Here is a 20889-nt window from a genome sequence, read left to right as displayed (position 1 = left end):
GACTTGACTGACTATTTTAGACCTAGAAGGACCAGACAGATGGATCAAAACTAAATGAAACAGTTTATAACAGAAGGAACAAAACTGAACTTTAATGTAAATAACAAAAGCCAGTAGAAATCTGTTATTTTATGATGTCAGGGACACTTCAGTTAGTTTTGTCTTTGTATTACTGTACTTTCAGATGATGTTATCTCGTGAAACAAACTGTGTTCTAACTTACTGGTTCTACTTAGACAGTAGTTACAGCTGCAGTAGAAGGTACTGGGTAACTCCAGGACAACTACAGTGTAGTTGCAGGACAATTACAGTGTATTTGCACACTAAGGAGGGAATAACAAAGAATACTTTATAATACAGCCCGCTACTTTGTAGGTACTGGGTAACTCCGGGACAACTACATTGTAGTTGCAGGACAATTACAGTGTATTTGCACTCTAAGGAGGGAATAACAAAGAATACTTTATAATACAGCCCGTTACCCTCTAGTTACTGGGTAACTCTAAGACAAGTACAGTGTAGGTGCATGACAGCTACTGTATAGGTGCAGACTAAGGAGGGAGTAACAGCCATTACTTTATAATACAGCCCGTTACCCTCTACTTACTGGGTAACTCTAAGACAAGTAGTGTGTAGGTGCATGACAGCTACTGTATAGGTGCAGACTAAGGAGGGAGTAACAGCCATTACTTTATAATACAGCCCGTTACCCTCTACTTACTGGGTAACTCTAAGACAAGTAGTGTGTAGGTGCATGACAGCTACTGTATAGGTGCAGCGTAAGGAGGGAGTAACAGCCATTACTTTATAATACAGCCCGTTACCCTCTACTTACTGGGTAACTCTAAGACAAGTAGTGTGTAGGTGCATGACAGCTACTGTATAGGTGCAGCGTAAGGAGGGAGTAACAGCCATTACTTTATAATACAGCCCGTTACCCTCTACTTACTGGGTAACTCTAAGACAAGTAGTGTGTAGGTGCATGACAGCTACTGTGTAGGTGCAGACTAAGGAGGGAGTAACAGCCATTACTTTATAATACAGCCCGTTACCCTCTACTTACTGGGTAACTCTAAGACAAGTAGTGTGTAGGTGCATGACAGCTACTGTGTAGGTGCAGACTAAGGAGGGAGTAACAGCCATTACTTTATAATACAGCCCGTTACCCTCTACTTACTGGGTAACTCTAAGACAAGTAGTGTGTAGGTGCATGACAGCTACTGTATAGGTGCAGACTAAGGTGGGTAACAGTGCTCACTTACAGTAGGGTACTTACTGTACTTAAAGTTTATGAATGATCATGGATGTGGATGTGTCATGTGTTTTCTGGTTAATAAATAATAAAAACATTTTCTAACTCTCCGAATGACTCATTATTGTGGATGTATTACTGTATAGTTTGTGTTTTGCCCTTGGATGACAGAAATAGACTTTCATAGATGTGCATTTTAGAGAGGTAAGTTTGCTACCAGCCAGCCTGTTACTGTATTGGAAAATGTCCACACTCTATACCCATTTCTCACCTATTCCAAACCATACAATTAAATAATGAATAATAAATCTCTGAAATAGAGGTGAAATGTCGCTGCTGACACTTTTGGAAAACATGGATTGCAACTGTGCTCATATTGTACAGTAGACTATTTAATTTCTAATGTGCCTGGCAGGAGTTACACTGTAAGTCCGGGCAAAGTAGGACGTAATTGTACGGGAGTTACGCTCTAAGACACAACCTAGTTATACTGTAAAATGCGGGGTAATTAGTGGCGGAGTGAGCGAGAGTTACTGTGTAATTTGGTGTAAAGTAGGACAGGAGTTACGTGCCAAGACGCAGCCTAGTTAAACTGTAAAACAGCGAGAGTTACCCTGTACTTCTGTGGAAGTTGGTGTGAAGCAGGATGTAAGTTACGCGCTAAGACGCAGCCTAGTTACACTGTAAATGCACGGGGGAAACAGGGGGGAAAGTGAGCTGCAGTTACTCAGTACTTGTGTGAAATAAGCGGCAACCTACGCCGCAAGAGAGCGGTAGGTACGCTGTAAGTCGCGGGCCGTATTATGTAGTGCTACCCAAAACAGACACAGACAAACTAAATAAATAAGATTTGGAGGTTTTGTAAGTCTTGTTTAGAGGCGTTAGACCATGTTATTGGGCAACAGTCAAGACAGGATAACACTACAGACTGTTGACCTGAGGCGTAAGAACAAATAGTCCCAGTGGGCGGAGCAGAGACACCTGTACACACACACACACACACACTGATGGACACATCCTCTGACAACAAACACACACAACCTGTATTGTGACATAGCTGACACTCCTTCTGCCTGACACACACACACACACACACACACACTGACACACTTTATGCTAATGAGCTGAGCTTGTTTTGTTCATATGAGAAGCTTTAAAGCTCGTGATGTCACCATGAGGCTTTGTCCATCCATACGCCGTGTGTGTGTGTGTATATGTGTGTGTGTATGTGTGTGTGTGTGTGTGTGTGTGTGTGTGTGTCTATGTGTGTGTGTGTGTCAGAGAGAGAGAGAGGGAGAGAGAGGCAGGGCGAGCGAGGCAGGGAGGTGCAGAGCAGCAACTGAGTCAGTCAGCGACAGAAGGCGACGACTCCACAGTCTGAGAGGCTGCTGCTCTGAGCCGGAGAGTGAGTTCACACTTTTACCTGCTTTATACACACACACAGACACACACACACACACACACACACACACACACACACACACATAGACACACACACACACACACACATAGACACACACATAGAGACACACACTTACACACTGTGATGGAACATGTTTAACTTTTCCTCTGGTCGACTCGACTGATGTTGTTGATGCTGCTCTGAGTGAATTCTTCTTTTTACCTCTTTTTATACACACACACCTGTTTTTATACACACGCTTACACACACACATAGACACACAATAGAGATGCACACACACACATATAGACACACACATAGACACACAGACACATAGAGACACACACACACAGACACATAGAGACACACACACTTACACACTGTGATGGAACGTGTTTAACTTCTCTGGTCGACTGACTGATGTTGTTTCACAGAGACAAAGTTTATTTTGAAAAGTAGAATGTTTCTAGAACTTTATTTTGAAAGGACAGATTGTAAACAGTCTAGAGTGTGTGTGTGTGTGTGTGTGTGTTTGTTTGTTTGTGTGTGTGCGTGTGTGTTTGTGTGTGTGCGTGTGTCCGGATGTGAAAGTTCAGTTGTGAGTAACTTCCTCTAAATGTTTCTTCTTTACCCCCCTGTCCCCAAAAAAAAGACCAACACTTCATTGTTTTCTTATGCAAATGAGTTTCTATTCAGGGCAGAGGGGGGGGGGGGTGGGAGTGGGGGGGGTCAGGGTGGGGGGGGGGGGGGGGGGGGGCAGCTCCTCAGACGCTGTGTGTGTGTGTGTGTGTGTGTATATGTGTGTGTGTTTGGCCTCAGAGAAGCTAGAGTCTTTGTTTTGGGTCCAATGAATCAGTTTTCTGGTGAGGGGGGGGTGGAGTGGGGGGGTTTAGAGGGGGGGGGGGGTCTAAAGGCTCTTTCAGAAGCTGCTGCCCCCCCCACCACCACCACCACCACCACCAGCAGTGATGGGGCCTGAGGAGAGGAGAGGAGAGAGAGAGGAGAGACTGAAAGAGAGCCAGCACAATGACAACAGAGCGGGGTCAGGGAGGAGGGGGTCGAGGGGGGGTCGGGGTGAGGGGGGGGGGGGGAGTTGCATTCTGGGTAATTGACTCTCTCTTTGTGAGCGTGGAGCTGAGAGCCTGAATACATTAAACACATTAGCCCACTTCTCCTCTAATCCTCAGAGTGGTGGTGGTGGGGGGGGGCGGGGGGGTTGGACCATCTGGCCTCAGGTCCAGATACAGTCAAACATCAGGACCCACATGACCCACATGGGGGGGGTTGTTTATACTATACTATTATACACACATCCAAAGACACAACAACAAAACCAAACAGCTTCTATAATAAATGGACGTTTACTTTCCAGAAGACAAAACAATTCTCTATTAACAATCATTGTTTTAATCGGTCTGATGTAATATTCTAATGTTTTGAGACACTGAATTTTGGGTTTTCATTGAATGTTAACCATAATAATAATAACAATAATCATTACAATTAAAGGTGCCATGTGTAAGAATGTGGCCAAAAACGGTTACTGCAGTCAAATTCAAAACACAGTGATCTGGTTTTTCTCCCAGTCATAGCAGCAGCTCAGTGGAAGCAGCAGGGTTAGTATAGGGTTAAACTGAGGCTGAAATGCCACTGACGCTGCGTGACTGGGAGAGAGCGCTAGGTGGCGCAACATGTAAACACGTACATTCAAAACATAAACATGATTTGCAGTCTGCAAAAAAAGATTTTTAATGCGAATACTCTGGCTGTGCTATTGTTGTTGGTGCGTTCATCATGTTATATGAACATTATTCCTGAGTCTCTGAGACATATTAGGAGGATTTTACGGCCAGTTGCTTTAGATTTCTTACATACTGTACCTTTAAATGAAAGAAAGACACCGAATACTTCAGTGTGAGTGTAATGGATCTTTATCAGGTATAAGTTTCACTTTTTGAATTGAACTATTAAAATAAATGAACTTTTCCATGATATTCTAATTTATTGAGATGCACCTGTATATACAGTATATATATATATATATATATATATATATGAAGAGTTATTTTGCAAAAGCAGATGCCACCGTGCCGCCCACTGCTCCTCAGGGATGGGTTAAATGCAGAGAAAGAATTTCACTGTACTAGCTGTATATGTGACTAATAAAGTAGGCCTACCTTTAAAAAAAAAAAGCAGATAAGTGCCATTTTGAAAAAAATGAGCTGATGCTTTTGAATTATTCTTTACATAGTGTTGTTTTCAGGGCCGTTGCTAGGAATTCTGGGCCCCCTTAAAGAATACTAAAGTGGGCCCCTACCACCTAACTTTTCCAGTTTTTTTTTCTTAGACTATGTATGTATTATCATTTTTTATTTAGCCTACTTTGTTTTGATGCTAATGCAGCATTACTATGAGTATTAGTCAGGGTCTTATGCAGAATAAATCAGTCATACATTGAGTTACATCTGTTTTTGTACATCTGATCTCCTTGGTGAAAGACACTCAGCTTTGGTTTGACTGATATCACCTGGTGTCATCAAGGAAACTATGGTCTGGTATGAAGCTGTGAGGGAATGCTAACATTCAAGTATTCTTGCTATGCTTGTTTTTTCAACTGCTCCACTCACTGAGACATTTTTGTTCACAAAACAAGAAAGTAAAAATAGAAATAATGACCTCACTAATAAAAAACAAGATATTAAATAATACTTGGAACATTCAACCATAAAACAGATAGATTTCAAAAGTTACAGTAAAGAAACTTACTCAGCATGAAACCACACTGGACATGAATGTGGGTCGTTTTAGACCCATGTCGCGTATTAGAGGGGTAGTGATACGAAATGTGTTTTTATTCAGATAAAATGAGGATGTATTATGATCAAAAACAAGTTAATTGAAGAATACCTGGGATACTATATGATGATATACATTTTTTGCAAAGATATAGCACAATAAAACTCAGTCAGGTCACTTTAGACCCATGTTGTGCATCAAAGGGTTAATGCAGAAGTTTATTGAAACGATGCCACAGTGAACGTTGTGATCACAGCTACAGGATGACACTAAATGAAATACTGGACAGTTGAATGGTAGAGAGGTTATCATTACTAAACCACCATCCAGAGGTTTTTAGTGGTTTATAAATGTCTAATGTTTTTATAGCTTTTCTCTCTTTATGTTTGAACGTTGTGTCGGTTTTCTATTTTAACTTCCTGAATCCTGGCGTTAGGGTGAGATGATGCTGTTGTGTGGTTGTTGTGTTGTGATGCTCTGTGTGTGTGTGTGTGTGTGTGTCTGTGCAGAATGCAAGGTGTGTTGTCAGTGAAGCTGCCCCTGGTCCTGGTCCTGGTCCTGATCCTGGTCCTGACGGGGACTGAAGCCAACAAGAGAGGAAAGAACCGCAGAGGTAAGACGGCGATAATAACACTGACTATAGATCATTTACACAGCTACTACAGACTTGTTTCATTTTTCACTATGAATGATGGGTAAAAAAACCCATCTATGGGTTTTAATCTGAAATGGAACCAAACTGCAGCTAAAAGTGCAGCTAATGCTTCATATTCAACATGATGTAGAACTGAGTGTGATACTGAATGTCATTCAGGCCGACAACTAAATAAACTAATAGACAATGTGTTTTTGTAAATATGCAGGATTTCTCTAGGGATCAACAGAAGTTATGCACTAAAGATTTAGAAAAGGGAATTACTCTTTACTACTCTTTTACCAATCAGCAGCAGTAGATTTGATTTATTTAATCAGCTGATCTCAGTCTTCAGACGGTTGATTGGTCAAACTGTTGCTCCTGGTTGGCTGGAACTAGAGCTCTGTAAAAGAGAGTAGTGACAGCATCGGTCCAATGGCAGCGCCTCCTGGTGGAGGAATATGGGTTTTGCAAAAGAACTGACATCTCTGCATTGTTGGTGAATGAGCAGTGTGGTGTTTTCAATAATTTAAGGACATTTATAGATCACCCACGTTAATAGCATCATTGAGGATCCTTTACAGATAAACATCTGTCTCGATCTACATTTTGTAATAAACAAATTCTAAGTATAATCTGATATGACCAAGACACCTAGAAACAAAAACACGGCCGTTTTCATCAATTTACCAGCCAGTGGCCAACACACATTGGAGTGAATGGGTTTTCTGGGCGCTGTTGTAATACCCATATCCTGCCACTAGGGCGCAAAACCCTTAAACCCTTACACCCTTACACCCTTAAACCCTTACACCCTTACACCCTTACACCCTTAAACCCTTAAACCCTTACACCCTTAAACCCTTAAACCCTTACACCCTTACACCCTTAAACCCTTACACCCTTACACCCTTACACCCTTAAACCCTTAAACCCTTACACCCTTAAACCCTTAAACCCTTAAACCCTTAAACCCTTACACCCTTACACCCTTAAACCCTTACACCCTTACACCCTTAAACCCTTACACCCTTAAACCCTTAAACCCTTACACCCTTAAACCCTTACACCCTTACACCCTTAAACCCTTAAACCCTTACACCCTTAAACCCTTAAACCCTTACACCCTTACACCCTTAAACCCTTAAACCCTTACACCCTTAAACCCTTAAACCCTTAGACCCTTACACCCTTAAACCCTTAAACCCTTAGACCCTTACACCCTTAAACCCTTAGACCCTTACCACGGGAGTCAATGGTGGTGTCCTTACTCTCTTTTACAGCTCTAGCTGGAACAAAAACCTGCAGCTACACCAGTGAGCTGTTAGCTGTTAGCAGTAAGCTGTTAGCAGTGAGCTGTTAGCTGTTAGCAGTAAGCTGTTAGCAGTGAGCTGTTAGCTGTTAGCAGTAAGCTGTTAGCAGTGAGCTGTTAGCTGTTAGCAGTAAGCTGTTAGCTGTTAGCAGTGAGCTGTTAGCAGTGAGCTGTTAGCTGTTAGCAGTAAGCTGTTAGCAGTGAGCTGTTAGCTGTTAGCAGTGAGCTGTTAGCTGTTAGCAGTAAGCTGTTAGCTGTTAGCAGTGAGCTGTTAGCAGTGAGCTGTTAGCTGTTAGCATGCTGACGTTAAAGCAGCAGGACTCGGATCAGAACCATGAGACCTTTTTGCACCGTTTCCCAGAATGCACCAGGAAGTGAGGAAGCACATTCATGGAGGTCAGAGAGCGAGACCAGTTCCTTGTTCCTGCAGAGACAGAACCAGTCAGAACCAGTCAGACCGGTCCGACCATCGGGTTCTCCTTAGACCGGTCAGACCACCGTTAGTCAGACTTTTACTTTGAAGGGCTCCGCTCCGGTTGGTTCTTCCCTGTGAACTGTGACATCATCAGTGGGCGTGTCTTATTCTAGACTGTGACATCATCAGTGGGCGTGTCTTATCCTAGTTCTGTGACATCATCAGTGGGCGTGTCTTATTCTATCTAGGCTGTGACATCATCAGTGGGCGTGTCTTATCCTAGTTCTGTGACATCATCAGTGGGCGTGTCTTATCCTAGTTCTGTGACATCATCAGTGGGCGTGTCTTATTCTAGTCTGTGACATCATCAGTGGGCGTGTCTTATCCTAGACTGTTTTAGACTAGACTTTAGACTTTTTCAGGTAAAACCTCTTTTAGGCCGTGAAAATAGGCCGTTTCTTTGGGTCTGTTCACAACACTGTATGTTGTAAACCTCTGGGCAGGGCTATTATGGGCTGGCGTTGCTAACGGGAGGAGTGCAGAGAGTCTTCTACTGCAATTAAAGTACTTAGGGGCTATTTGGAGATCATACAACCCCACTTCCGACTGTTGTGACATCAGAGCCAATCACAGAGCATCATGAGGACTCTCTCTTGTCTCTTCCAGTCGATGCAGCACATGAGAAGTCGCGGGGGGGGGCGGGGGCCGAGTGCCCCCCCGCAGTCACCCAGTACGGCCGCTGTGTCCCAGAGACCGGCGACTGTGGAGACGGACTGAGGGACGTCACCTGCCAAGACCTGAGCCACAAGATCCACTGTAGGATCCCCTGCAACTGGAAGAAGGACATCAGTAAGACACACACACACACACACACACACACACACACACACACACACACACACACACACACACAGACACACACACACACACACACACACACACACCTGACTGACACTAACAGTTTTGGGGAAACTACTTCTACTCATTTAAGTCAGCGTTAAGGGGATAGTTCAACATTTAGTCAGATTGGCCCATCACCATAATCCCTATAGTCATAGCAGTAGGTTCGTTACCTTTAATTGTCGGTGCAAGCTGTTTTTAGAACGGTGGAGCAGAGCCGTGAGCTGCTCAGAGCTACGCTACGGAGGCTCATTATGGGATTTCTTGGTTTCCCTCATCATCAAACTCATCAAATACACCAGTGGTTCCCAACCTGGGGGGCGCCAAAGATCCAGGGGGGGTCGCGAAGCCCTCTTGATTTTAAGGGGTTCAATAATTTTAATGTAATTAAAATATTAAATAAATTAGTGGGCTAAGCATTTAATTCATATATGTGACAAAATCAATCAAAATCATTATTCGTGTATTTAAATAGATAAACAAATAAATTATAAGCCTATATCAATAGATGATTGAATATCAACAGTTTTAAAACATTAAATACATAATATACAGCAGGGCAATATCAGTCACAATGAATTTGAAAAACAGCATGGAACAATGAGAAAAAACCTGTGTAAAATTACAACATATTCTTCAGAACTTGTACTTTTAAAAACACAATTATGTTTTTAAAAGTACAAGTTCTGAAGAAATATGTTGTAATCATACACAGGTTCTCCTGATTGTTTGTTACATGCTGTTATTAAATTACTGAAATATAATAAAGTATTTCATGTAAAAGAAGTTATGAAGAAGTTCCTTATTTTATTTTATTTTACATCGGGGGGGGGTAAAAATATGGTAAAAATATGGGTCCCTTAAGAAAAAGGTTGGGAACCACTGAAATACACAATCCAACAACTCCACAACGCTCTGGTGGACAAGTTGTGAGCTGCACATTCACCACACTATGAGATAATAACACAACGTTACCAGACAGAGTTGTTTTAGAGGGAAATACAGAGACTGATGATGAAAAACTGTCCCTGAAGGCAACGTGCATCAGAGGTTTTACATGAATTTACAAAATGTTGAACTATCTCTTTAAATAAATCAACACGTGGTGGATATGAAACTAAATATAATAGTCTACAAAACATTCACATGCAGCAGAAATCTGCCTCAACTCAGTTTTATTGTTGGTCAACATCCTGTAGGTTCATCCATAGACATGATGGGATATATTTTATATCATTAGGGCCACGGGCAATCGCACCGGGCACTGGTCCCAACAGCTATGAAATAGCTGCAGGGACCAGTGCCCGGGCGAAGCCCGGGCACTACTGTTATTGTGTGGATTTTTTCTTATTAGTGTGAATGCTGGAAGCATTCACAGTATTGTTATTCTGTTCGGCCATTTTGTTTCTTTAAACTTATTATTATTATTATTATTATTATTATTCTGAGTCTTCTTCCCTTTTTCTGTGTTTAACTACTTCTTCATACTTTGTGCTATTTCAACAATTCATATATCAAAACGTGCAGCTTTTTCAGGACATTTATGCTATTATTTTTCTCTTTCATACTATTTATACTTTTTAAAATATTTAACTTTTTCTGCAATTTTTTTTCCCATAGGAATACATTGAAACAGTCGTCAAACTCTTCAAATCTTCTGCTTCATTCAGCCTCTAATAGCTTCAGCATACTTTCAGCTACAGACTTCATTCAACTTTTAAACTGTTCACAAACCTTTCAACTATTCAGCTATATCTCAGCTTATTGATATCTTCAACAGTTTCAGATATATGTATAGTTTTAAAATCATTAAAATTTCTGACAAAATTCAGATTTAACATGAAAGTCAATGGGACGGAATGTTCGGACGTTGGCAGTTGGTAGAGTGACAGAGGGTCTAAAAATCCTCTCACATTTTTCTCTCTATCCTGCCAGCACGGCCACAGATTACACTCTACACACATAATTTCGGGCATGCTTGTAGACAAGCTCATCCTTGATCTCTTCATGTGCTCAAAAAACCAGAGAGACGAACACAATTTAAACTGGGAGCCTCCGAGTGCAGCCACTTCCCTCTCTCCTCCCATTGACTCCCATTCAAAAGTAGGCGCTGATTTTCTAAACGTCCCAAAGTTTCCAACCTGCGACCCAATCAACAATTTTTACTCTAGAAACACCAAAGTGACATGGACGCGTTCAGCAAGGTCTTATGGTTCGGAAAATGTAAACCTTTTGCTCGTACTAAGTACAGATTTGTCGTACATTAGATCTGTTTGAGGGTGTCACAGAGCAGTTAAAGCCTATGGTTAAAGCTGCCACCATACCTTAAAGCCACCAGCCAACAGTTACATGGTAACCTCAACATGGCAACCTCACCATGGTAACCTCACCATGGCAACGTCACCATGGCAATGCACACACATTCTCTCTATTTGACTGTCTGTCGGTCACACACACAAATGGACACACACTGACCATACACACATATCCAACACACACACACACACACACACACACACACACACACACACACACACACACACGGACACACACTGACCATACACACATATCCAACACACACACACACACACACACACACACACACACACGGACACACACTGACCATACACACATATCCAACACACATATAATTTTTATTAGAGTAATTTGAGTGTACTTAAAATGTTAATTTTTCTTTCACCACAATCTTCAACAATTCAAATAATTTACAACCACCTAGATATTGTTTAATCTATATTAGTAATAGTCCAACAATGTATTCATGCTGTCATGTTTAAATATATTTGAGTAGACTTCAGCTTTTCAATTTCTTTATGCTAATCTTCAACAATTTAAATAATTTCCAATCATTTCATACAAAATAAACCTCCTTCTTACAGGTTCCATTTGTTAATCTATTTTCACTTATTACTTTAGCCATGTTAGCACTTGTTTATCTGTTTTCTGTAGCAGTGCTTTTTGCAGCTGACTGCAGACTCCTCAACTGTTAGACTTAATAATGCAGGATTTTCCAACACATTCCTCTGCCTTTTCAACATTTCTACTGCTTTTAGACTAAACACACATTTATTACACTTAAACCTAAACAATTCAGGATTTTTTCCATCACGTCATGTCAATCAGCTTCCTGCTTACATGTTCCTTCTTTTTAATCTATTCTCACTTGTTGCTTCAGCTATGTTACTGCTGGTTCATCAGTTTTCCTTGCTGTGGCTAGCTGCAGATTTCAACTCTTCAACTGTTAAACATCTTCAACATGCAGGATTTTAACATTTTCTTCTCCTTTTTTTTTTTTTTTTTTTACATTTCTACTGCTTTTTGTCCTTAAAAAGGCATTAATCTTCAAGTTATATGTTTCAGCTTCAACGTTAGACTTTTTCAACAGTTCTTCAGCTAATTCAACTTTGTTTCAATGATTTCTTCAGCTTATTCAGCATTGCTTCAGCAATAGCGTTCAGCTGCTTACAGCATTCACACGCATTTTCTGCAGGAAATGCTTTCTTTTTCTAGTTATTATTCTGAGTCTTCTTCCCTTTTTCTGTGTTTAACTACTTCTTCATACTTTGTGCTATTTCAACAATTCATATATCAAAACGTGCAGCTTTTTCAGGACATTTATGCTATTATTTTTCTCTTTCATACTATTTATACTTTTTAAAATATTTAACTTTTTCTGCAATTTTTTTCCCATAGGAATACATTGAAACAGTCGTCAAACTCTTCAAATCTTGTGCTTCATTCAGCCTCTAATAGCTTCAGCATACTTTCAGCTACAGACTTCATTCAACTTTTAAACTGTTCACAAACCTTTCAACTATTCAGCTATATCTCAGCTTATTGATATCTTCAACAGTTTCAGATATATGTATAGTTTTAAAATCATTAAAATTTCTGACAAAATTCAGATTTAACATGAAAGTCAATGGGACGGAATGTTCGGACGTTGGCAGTTGGTAGAGTGACAGAGGGTCTAAAAATCCTCTCACATTTTTCTCTCTATCCTGCCAGCACGGCCACAGATTACACTCTACACACATAATTTCGGGCATGCTTGTAGACAAGCTCATCCTTGATCTCTTCATGTGCTCAAAAAACCAGAGAGACGAACACAATTTAAACTGGGAGCCTCCGAGTGCAGCCACTTCCCTCTCTCCTCCCATTGACTCCCATTCAAAAGTAGGCGCTGATTTTCTAAACGTCCCAAAGTTTCCAACCTGCGACCCAATCAACAATTTTTACTCTAGAAACACCAAAGTGACATGGACGCGTTCAGCAAGGTCTTATGGTTCGGAAAATGTAAACCTTTTGCTCGTACTAAGTACAGATTTGTCGTACATTAGATCTGTTTGAGGGTGTCACAGAGCAGTTAAAGCCTATGGTTAAAGCTGCCACCATACCTTAAAGCCACCAGCCAACAGTTACATGGTAACCTCAACATGGCAACCTCACCATGGTAACCTCACCATGGCAACGTCACCATGGCAACGCACACACATTCTCTCTATTTGACTGTCTGTCGGTCACACACACAAATGGACACACACTGACCATACACACATATCCAACACACACACACACACACACACACACACACACACACACACACACACACACACACACACGGACACACACTGACCATACACACATATCCAACACACACACACACACACACACACACACACACACACACACACACACACACACGGACACACACTGACCATACACACATATCCAACACACATATAATTTTTATTAGAGTAATTTGAGTGTACTTAAAATGTTAATTTTTCTTTCACCACAATCTTCAACAATTCAAATAATTTCCAACCACCTAGATATTGTTTAATCTATATTAGTAATAGTCCAACAATGTATTCATGCTGTCATGTTTAAATATATTTGAGTAGACTTCAGCTTTTCAATTTCTTTATGCTAATCTTCAACAATTTAAATAATTTCCAATCATTTCATACAAAATAAACCTCCTTCTTACAGGTTCCATTTGTTAATCTATTTTCACTTATTACTTTAGCCATGTTAGCACTTGTTTATCTGTTTTCTGTAGCAGTGCTTTTTGCAGCTGACTGCAGACTCCTCAACTGTTAGACTTAATAATGCAGGATTTTCCAACACATTCCTCTGCCTTTTCAACATTTCTACTGCTTTTAGACTAAACACACATTTATTACACTTAAACCTAAACAATTCAGGATTTTTTCCATCACGTCATGTCAATCAGCTTCCTGCTTACATGTTCCTTCTTTTTAATCTATTCTCACTTGTTGCTTCAGCTATGTTACTGCTGGTTCATCAGTTTTCCTTGCTGTGGCTAGCTGCAGATTTCAACTCTTCAACTGTTAAACATCTTCAACATGCAGGATTTTAACATTTTCTTCTCCTTTTTTTTTTTTTTTTTTACATTTCTACTGCTTTTTGTCCTTAAAAAGGCATTAATCTTCAAGTTATATGTTTCAGCTTCAACGTTAGACTTTTTCAACAGTTCTTCAGCTAATTCAACTTTGTTTCAATGATTTCTTCAGCTTATTCAGCATTGCTTCAGCAATAGCGTTCAGCTGCTTACAGCATTCACACGCATTTTCTGCAGGAAATGCTTTCTTTTTCTAGTTATTTTTCCACTTCCGGCCAACTTTCGGTTCGCTACTAGTCCTGCAACTCGAAGAGTTGCAGGACAAATTATATATCAAAATGTGCGTCCTGATCGGGATCGGTGTGCTATTACTTTTCTCAACAGTGTACGAATTATTCGCGACGTAAGTCGCGATTTACTGCGCAAAATTTTTGCATGTAAGTCAATGGGACGGGCGGGAAAAAAAGAGCGAAAAAGACCAATCATTGGAGTTTAACAAAAGTCTACTGCTCAGGCATACTTTCACCTAGAGACTCCATTTAAACTTTAAACAGTAGACACAAGTCTTGTGTATTGTCGTATTACTCCACATTTTGATAGGTCATATAGTTTTTGATCAATCCCTGATCAATGACCATGATCATTTTTGGAGAAATTATGAGTTTATAATGGGTGTGTATTGCATGGAATGTTCGTGTCAGAGTGCGTGACATCATCGGTTAGAGTGGGAGAGAGTGAAGAAACATTCTGTATTTTTTCTGGATAAATTGCCACCACGGCCACAATTTACACTCTACAGACATAATTTTTTCAGAATTTGTAAGACAAACTTGTTATCTCTCATGTCATGTGCTCAAAATATCAGAGAGACTTACAGAACTTACAGAATCAGCCTCTGAGTGCGGCCACGTCTGTCCCTGCTCCTCATTGAGTCCAATACAAATATTTTCTGAGAGGAGCAGAACGGCCTGATGTTTTAAAACTGCCAGCGTCGCCAAAATATTTACTGTAGAAACACCAAATCGTACCGAAATTTTCAGTAAGTCCTTAGAGCAACGTTGATCTGTGTTTTGTTCTGATAGGAGTTACCGTTTTGTCATGCTAAGCCTAATTGTGAGGCCGGTTTAGAGGCAGAAAATGGCTGTTTTTCTCCACGTTTCTGTCTGTCTCAGCCTGCGGGGGCCCCTATCGCCGTGGTAACCTCTTTGATCCTCAGGCCAGGGCTCGTTAACTTCATAAACAATCCACCTGGCGCTCGTTTAAATGTTTATAAACACAGACACAGCTAAATCAGACTGACACAGGATGCAGCTCATAGTCACACACACACACAGACTCTAGAACCAGCTTCATGTGATTACAGTCACACACACACACACACACACACACACACACACACACACACACACACACACACACACACACACACACACACACACACACACACACACACACACACACACACAGTTAACCTAATGTGGTTACAGCTCCTCCATATCAGTGCTTATAGAAAGATGATCATGTGTCTGTCTGATCAGCTCTGTCTTGACCTTAAGATCGTGGGTTTGATTCCCATGTTGACAGAGATGGCACAACCCGCAGTAGCTCCCGTGGCCCATTCAAAATTTCCCGAGAGGAAATTTTCTAGTTATATTATATTATAGAGGTATTTTTTATATAGGCTATATAAAAATATTTCATGTTACTGGCCCAAATTGTAGTTTGTAAATTGAGAAGTTAAACTACAAAAAATGTCTCCTCAACACTGGACACTTACACGTTGCCATGGAAACCACAGTGATGAAGGTTAGAGTCAGTTCTGCTTCAAAATAAAGTTCAAACTCTGATGTGAGGAGTTCAGGTCCAAACTGTAGAGCCCCAGACTTTTATTTTGAAGGACAAACATGGAGCTGATGATGATGATGATGATGATGATGATGATGATGATGATGATGATGATGATGATGGTGATGATGAAGGCTATGCTCCGCCCCCTCAGGTGACTGTAAGTATAAGTTCGGGCCGTGGGAGTCGTGCGACGGCGCCACCAACACCAAGAGCCGCTCCGGGACGCTGAAGCGAGCGCTGTTCAACGCCGAGTGCCTGAGCTCCGTCCGCGTGTCCAAACCCTGCTCCCCCCGCACCAAGAAGACCCGAGGTGAGACCAGGAACCAGTTAAAGTTTAAAGGGATACGCCAACATTTATTTTTTTCGTGTCTTGCCTCACTCCCGAGTCCATGACCAGCAGATAGACACCATCCTTTCCACTGTGCGTGCAGTAACAAGGGAGATAGAGCCGTATCGCCGTAATTAGCTTAGCTCAAACACTGGAAGTGTATGGGTAGTGTTAGCCTGCCTCAACCTAAAGTCGCTAATTAGCTTAGCTCAAACGCTGGAAGTGTATGGGTAGTGTTAGCCTGCCTCCACCTAAAGTCGCTAATTAGCTTAGCTCAAACGCTGGAAGTGTATGGGTAGTGTTAGCCTGCCTCCACCTAAAGTCGCTAATTAGCTTAGCTCAAACGCTGGAAGTGTATGGGTAGTGTTAGCCTGCCTCCACCTAAAGTCGCTAATTAGCTTAGCTCAAACGCTGGAAGTGTATAGGTAGTGTTAGCCTGCCTCCACCTAAAGTCGCTAATTAGCTTAGCTCAAACGCTGGAAGTACATAGGTAGTGTTAGCCTGCCTCCACCTAAAGTCGCTAATTAGCTTAGCTCAAACGCTGGAAGTGTATAGGTAGTGTTAGCCTGCCTCCACCTAAAGTCGCTAATTAGCTTAGCTCAAACGCTGGAAGTACATAGGTAGTGTTAGCCTGCCTCCACCTAAAGTCGCTAATTAGCTTAGCTCAAACGCTGGAAGTGTATAGGTAGTGTTAGCCTGCCTCCACCTAAAGTCGCTAATTAGCTTAGCTCAAACACTGGAAGTGTATGGGTAGTGTTAGCCTGCCTCCACCTAAAGTCGCTAATTAGCTTAGCTCAAACACTGGAAGTGTATGGGTAGTGTTAGCCTGCCTCCCACCTAAAGTCGCTAATTAGCTTAGCTCAAACACTGGAAGTGTATGGTAGTGTTAGCCTGCCTCCACCTAAAGTCATCAGAGAAACTCTTCAGCAACTCTAAACGGGCCGATCTTCGTCTCAGAGCTGACAAAACTCTCCGGTAAGGCATCTTGAGCGGTCAAATGCCGCTAACGGGACGAGATCGGTCAAAACGGAGGGTTCAAGCAAAGACGCTTTATTTTGGTTCAAGCTAGCTACATCGAGGGTAGGTTAGCTTCCTATTTCAAAGTAAAAGCACACATTCTATCGTCATGGTTTTCTGTATGTAAAGAGCAACGGGTGTTTTATTTTGTGAAAGTAACAGGAAGTGCGTTGGTCACAACGGCTAGCTTGAGTAGCGCCGAATTCGTCCCAACAAAATAGTAAACAGCTGGTACTTAGACAAATGAACGACACACTGCTGATCTAAACGGCTACTTTCTCACCTAAACATGTTTGAAATGTTGATAAAGTGAAATATTTACAGAGTTTAGAGCTAAAATGAAATCAGCTTCTGACTGCTGATTTCAGCTCGGGTAGGAGGCAGGCTAACACTACCCATACACTTCCAGCGTTTGAGCTAAGCTAATTAGCGACTTTAGGTGGAGGCAGGCTAACACTACCCATACACTTCCAGCGTTTGAGCTAAGCTAATTAGTGACTTTAGGTGGAGGCAGGCTAACACTACCTATACACTTCCAGTGTTTGAGCTAAGCTAATTACGGCGATACGGCTCTATCTCCATGGTTACTGCACGCACAGTGGAAAGGATGGTGTCTATCTGCTGGTCATGGACTCTGGAGTGAGGCAAGACACGAAAAAAATAAATGTTGGAGTATCGAAAACGTTTCGTTATTCATCAAAGATTTTTGAAATGAAACATTTAAAGGCAAACATGAAAACATGAAAACATGTTTGCCGGGTCAAAGTGGGCGGGGCTTGGTGGCTGCTTTGTTGTGACATCACAAAGTCCAGGAAGTGAACTGTTCTCCACGTTTCTGTTCCCAGGAGAGAAGAAGACAAACTGAGGGAGGACGATGACGATGATGACGAGTCTCCGCCCCCCGACCAAACGATTTCCTCAAACTGACAGACACCAACCCCCTCCTCCTGGTCTCTGGGGTCTCAGATCCCCGACCCGTTCTCTGACTCCTCCCCACACCCAGTTGGCCCCTCCCCCTTTATGGCCCCTCCTCTTTTCTGGCTCCGCCCCCTTTCCTCCTCCTCCTGTGGATTGCAGCTTTCCCTCTCTAGTCTAACAGTTAGTCCGTAGTGAGTAGTGGTCCAGGTGAGGTCTGGACCTGGTCTGGACCTATCCACCTTTTTCCGAATGTCAAAAATGTAGCCTGTTTTGCCGGTTTTGCTCTTCCGGTGGAATTTTATGTTTACGTTTCCATGGTTTCGGTAGTCGTGGTAAATGCATGGATTTCTTTTTCTTTTTTTTTATCCAATGTAAATCTGTAAAACGCATGGATCATCACAGCAGCTTTTAACAGTGGATATCACACAGACTGACATCATCCGTGATAAAAGCCAGCGTTAATAGATCCATGATGCGTTTACCGCAACTATGACAACGACTGAAAACCATGGAAACGTAAACGTACAATTCCACCAAATCGGCAAAACCGACTTCTGGTTTTGACCATAGATGACGTTCAGAAACTTGTGGATAAACACGTTGTTCTGCTGTAAAATCTATTTTTGATTATAGATTATTGACTTGTACAAATGAACAAATTAAATTCTGTAAATTCTTCTGGTGAAGCGTCGTCTGTTCATTACATCATCAGCTGTGACACTGACCAACCACAGGCTCTACCAGGCGTTGCCATGGTGACTGGTATTTTCTAGGAAAAGTGGTAAAATAAAATAAAAAATAAAAAATCAAACAATAATTTTTTTTAAAAAAAGGAAAAATAGTAAATAGTAAAAAGCTTTTTTTTTTTAATTGAGAAGAAACTGGTAAAATTACTCAAGAATTCTAGAAAAAGTGGTAGAATTTTCAAAATATTATAGAAAAATGTGGTAAAATTTCTCCAAAGAAAGTGTGTGTGTGTGGGGGGGGGGGGCAAACAATAACACAAAAAGGAGTCAAATTTCTTTAAAAAAAATAGTAAAAAGTAGAACAGAAAAACTGGGAAAAATTCTCAAAAAAATTCTAGTAAAAAGTGGTAAAATGTCCAGAAAAAGTTGTGGCCCCCCTTGAACCCTGTCAACCCCCCCACTCTGAGAACCTCATGAACGTTCAATGTACCAGTCTCTTCACTTCCCTTCTCTTCATACTCGACGACAGACACACTGGTTTCAATTTATATTTAAATGTATTTTTTATGATTACCCGCCTTATTTAAAACAGTATTTTGTACAACTTACATCTAATTATCAAACCAGGCGATCTACTTCTCCTTACTTTGCAGTGCCTCACAATAGGAAGTCAATACAAAAGCATTCATGTTCAAAGGTCCAAACGACTGGAACCATCTACCTGTAGTTATCAGATCATCTCCATCACTAATCTGTTTTAATCAAGTCCTATCCACCTACTTTGAAACACCCTGCTCCTGCTTTCATTAACTCTGTCACCATATTTTTTATTTTCTCATCTATTATTTTCTCATCTAATATTTGTTCAAACTCTGGTTGCAATTTTGTCTAAGTGATTTTTGTATATGTCTGTCTTGTTTGTTCTTTTGGTTTGATTGTTTGTTTGTTTTGTTTTAGTGTCTGTATTGTATTGTCTTGTCTTGTTTCCTTTCATTGTGTTGTGCTGAGTTGTGTTATGTCTTGATGTTTTTTGTGTAGGACCCCCTCGTAAACGAGTTGTCACAACTCAAGGGGCTTCTCCTACTATAAATAAACAACTTCAACAACAACAACGGCATCGAGCCACAACAGGAGAGTGGAGGTCACTGAGGTCAAAGGTCACAGGTCAGCGGCGGCGGCGGCGGCGGCAGCGCAGCAGGCGGCAGTAAGTCGTCCTGAAGGTGGCGCTGCAGAGCGCGTAGCAGCACGGGTTGATGGCGCTGTTGACGCAGCAGAGCCCGGCGCCCAGCGCCCACATGCCCGGCGCCACGCACACGTGGCAGAAGGCCGCCACCGCCGCCATCACGTTGTAGGGCGTCCAGGTGACGATGAAGGCCAGCACGATGGCGAGCACGGTGCGAGTCACCCGCCGCTCCCGCGCCATCACGCGCCGTCGCCTCCGCTCCCCGAAGCCCACCGGTCTCGAACCTGTTGTCGTCTTCTTCCGTGGTGCGGCGGGCGGCGAGGCAGAGGCTCCTCCTCCTGGATGTTATGATGTCATGATTATAGATTATTTTGGTGCGATTATTGTCAGAGAAATAATCACCGTTATTATGCATCAACACTATTAATGTGTAAAATCAAATATAGTTAAAGCAGATGTAAGCGATCCGGTGGTTTTGGCTAATGCTGCGTTCCAGGCAGGCTTTTGAAACCGTAAATTACAGCTTCAAGTCACAACTTACGACTTTGTAGCGTTCCAGGCAACCCACTCGTGTTTCTCCGACCTGTTTTACCTGTGAAAGTCACTATAACGGCCACTCGTAACTTCTGACCTGTGAACTCGTACCAGATCGAACTGGTACCACTTCACAGGTCGGAAAAACACCAGTTACGGGGTTGCCCTGAACGCACCATAACGTCTTGTCAGCAGATGGAGTTAGCAGCCCCCGCCCTCGTCATGGATCTATTGGTCCTCGTCCCTACGTCACCACATTCAGGCGCATCCCTTGG

General features: G+C 41.8%; 2 protein-coding genes across 2 annotated transcripts in view; one reads left to right on the top strand and one right to left on the bottom strand.

Annotated features, from left to right (window-relative positions):
- The first annotated feature begins 2527 nt into the window (after positions 1 to 2527).
- LOC146986677 (midkine-like) lies at positions 2528 to 18228 on the top strand. The gene is made up of 5 exons (XM_085780666.1): positions 2528 to 2657; positions 5960 to 6063; positions 8478 to 8660; positions 16100 to 16258; positions 18139 to 18228. The coding sequence occupies exons 2-5, from the start codon at positions 5961 to 5963 to the stop codon at positions 18156 to 18158; spliced, it is 465 nt and encodes a 154-aa protein (XP_085636792.1). The 5' UTR covers positions 2528 to 2657; position 5960; the 3' UTR covers positions 18159 to 18228.
- Positions 18229 to 20062: 1834 nt separating this feature from the next.
- The window catches only part of LOC146986676 (muscarinic acetylcholine receptor M4-like), a 3017-nt gene continuing 2190 nt past the window's right edge, over positions 20063 to 20889 (bottom strand). The window contains exon 3 of the mRNA XM_085780526.1: positions 20063 to 20418. Within this exon, the coding sequence (XP_085636652.1) occupies positions 20063 to 20418 (356 nt within the window). The remainder of the gene's footprint in view (positions 20419 to 20889) is intronic.

This window comes from Trachurus japonicus, chromosome 6 (genome assembly GCF_045865225.1).
Source record: "Trachurus japonicus isolate A0001 chromosome 6, Traja_1.0".
Lineage (NCBI taxonomy): Eukaryota > Metazoa > Chordata > Actinopteri > Carangiformes > Carangidae > Trachurus > Trachurus japonicus.
The sequence above is the reverse complement of the archived record's forward strand: the minus strand, read 5'-3'. Positions and strand labels throughout refer to the sequence as shown.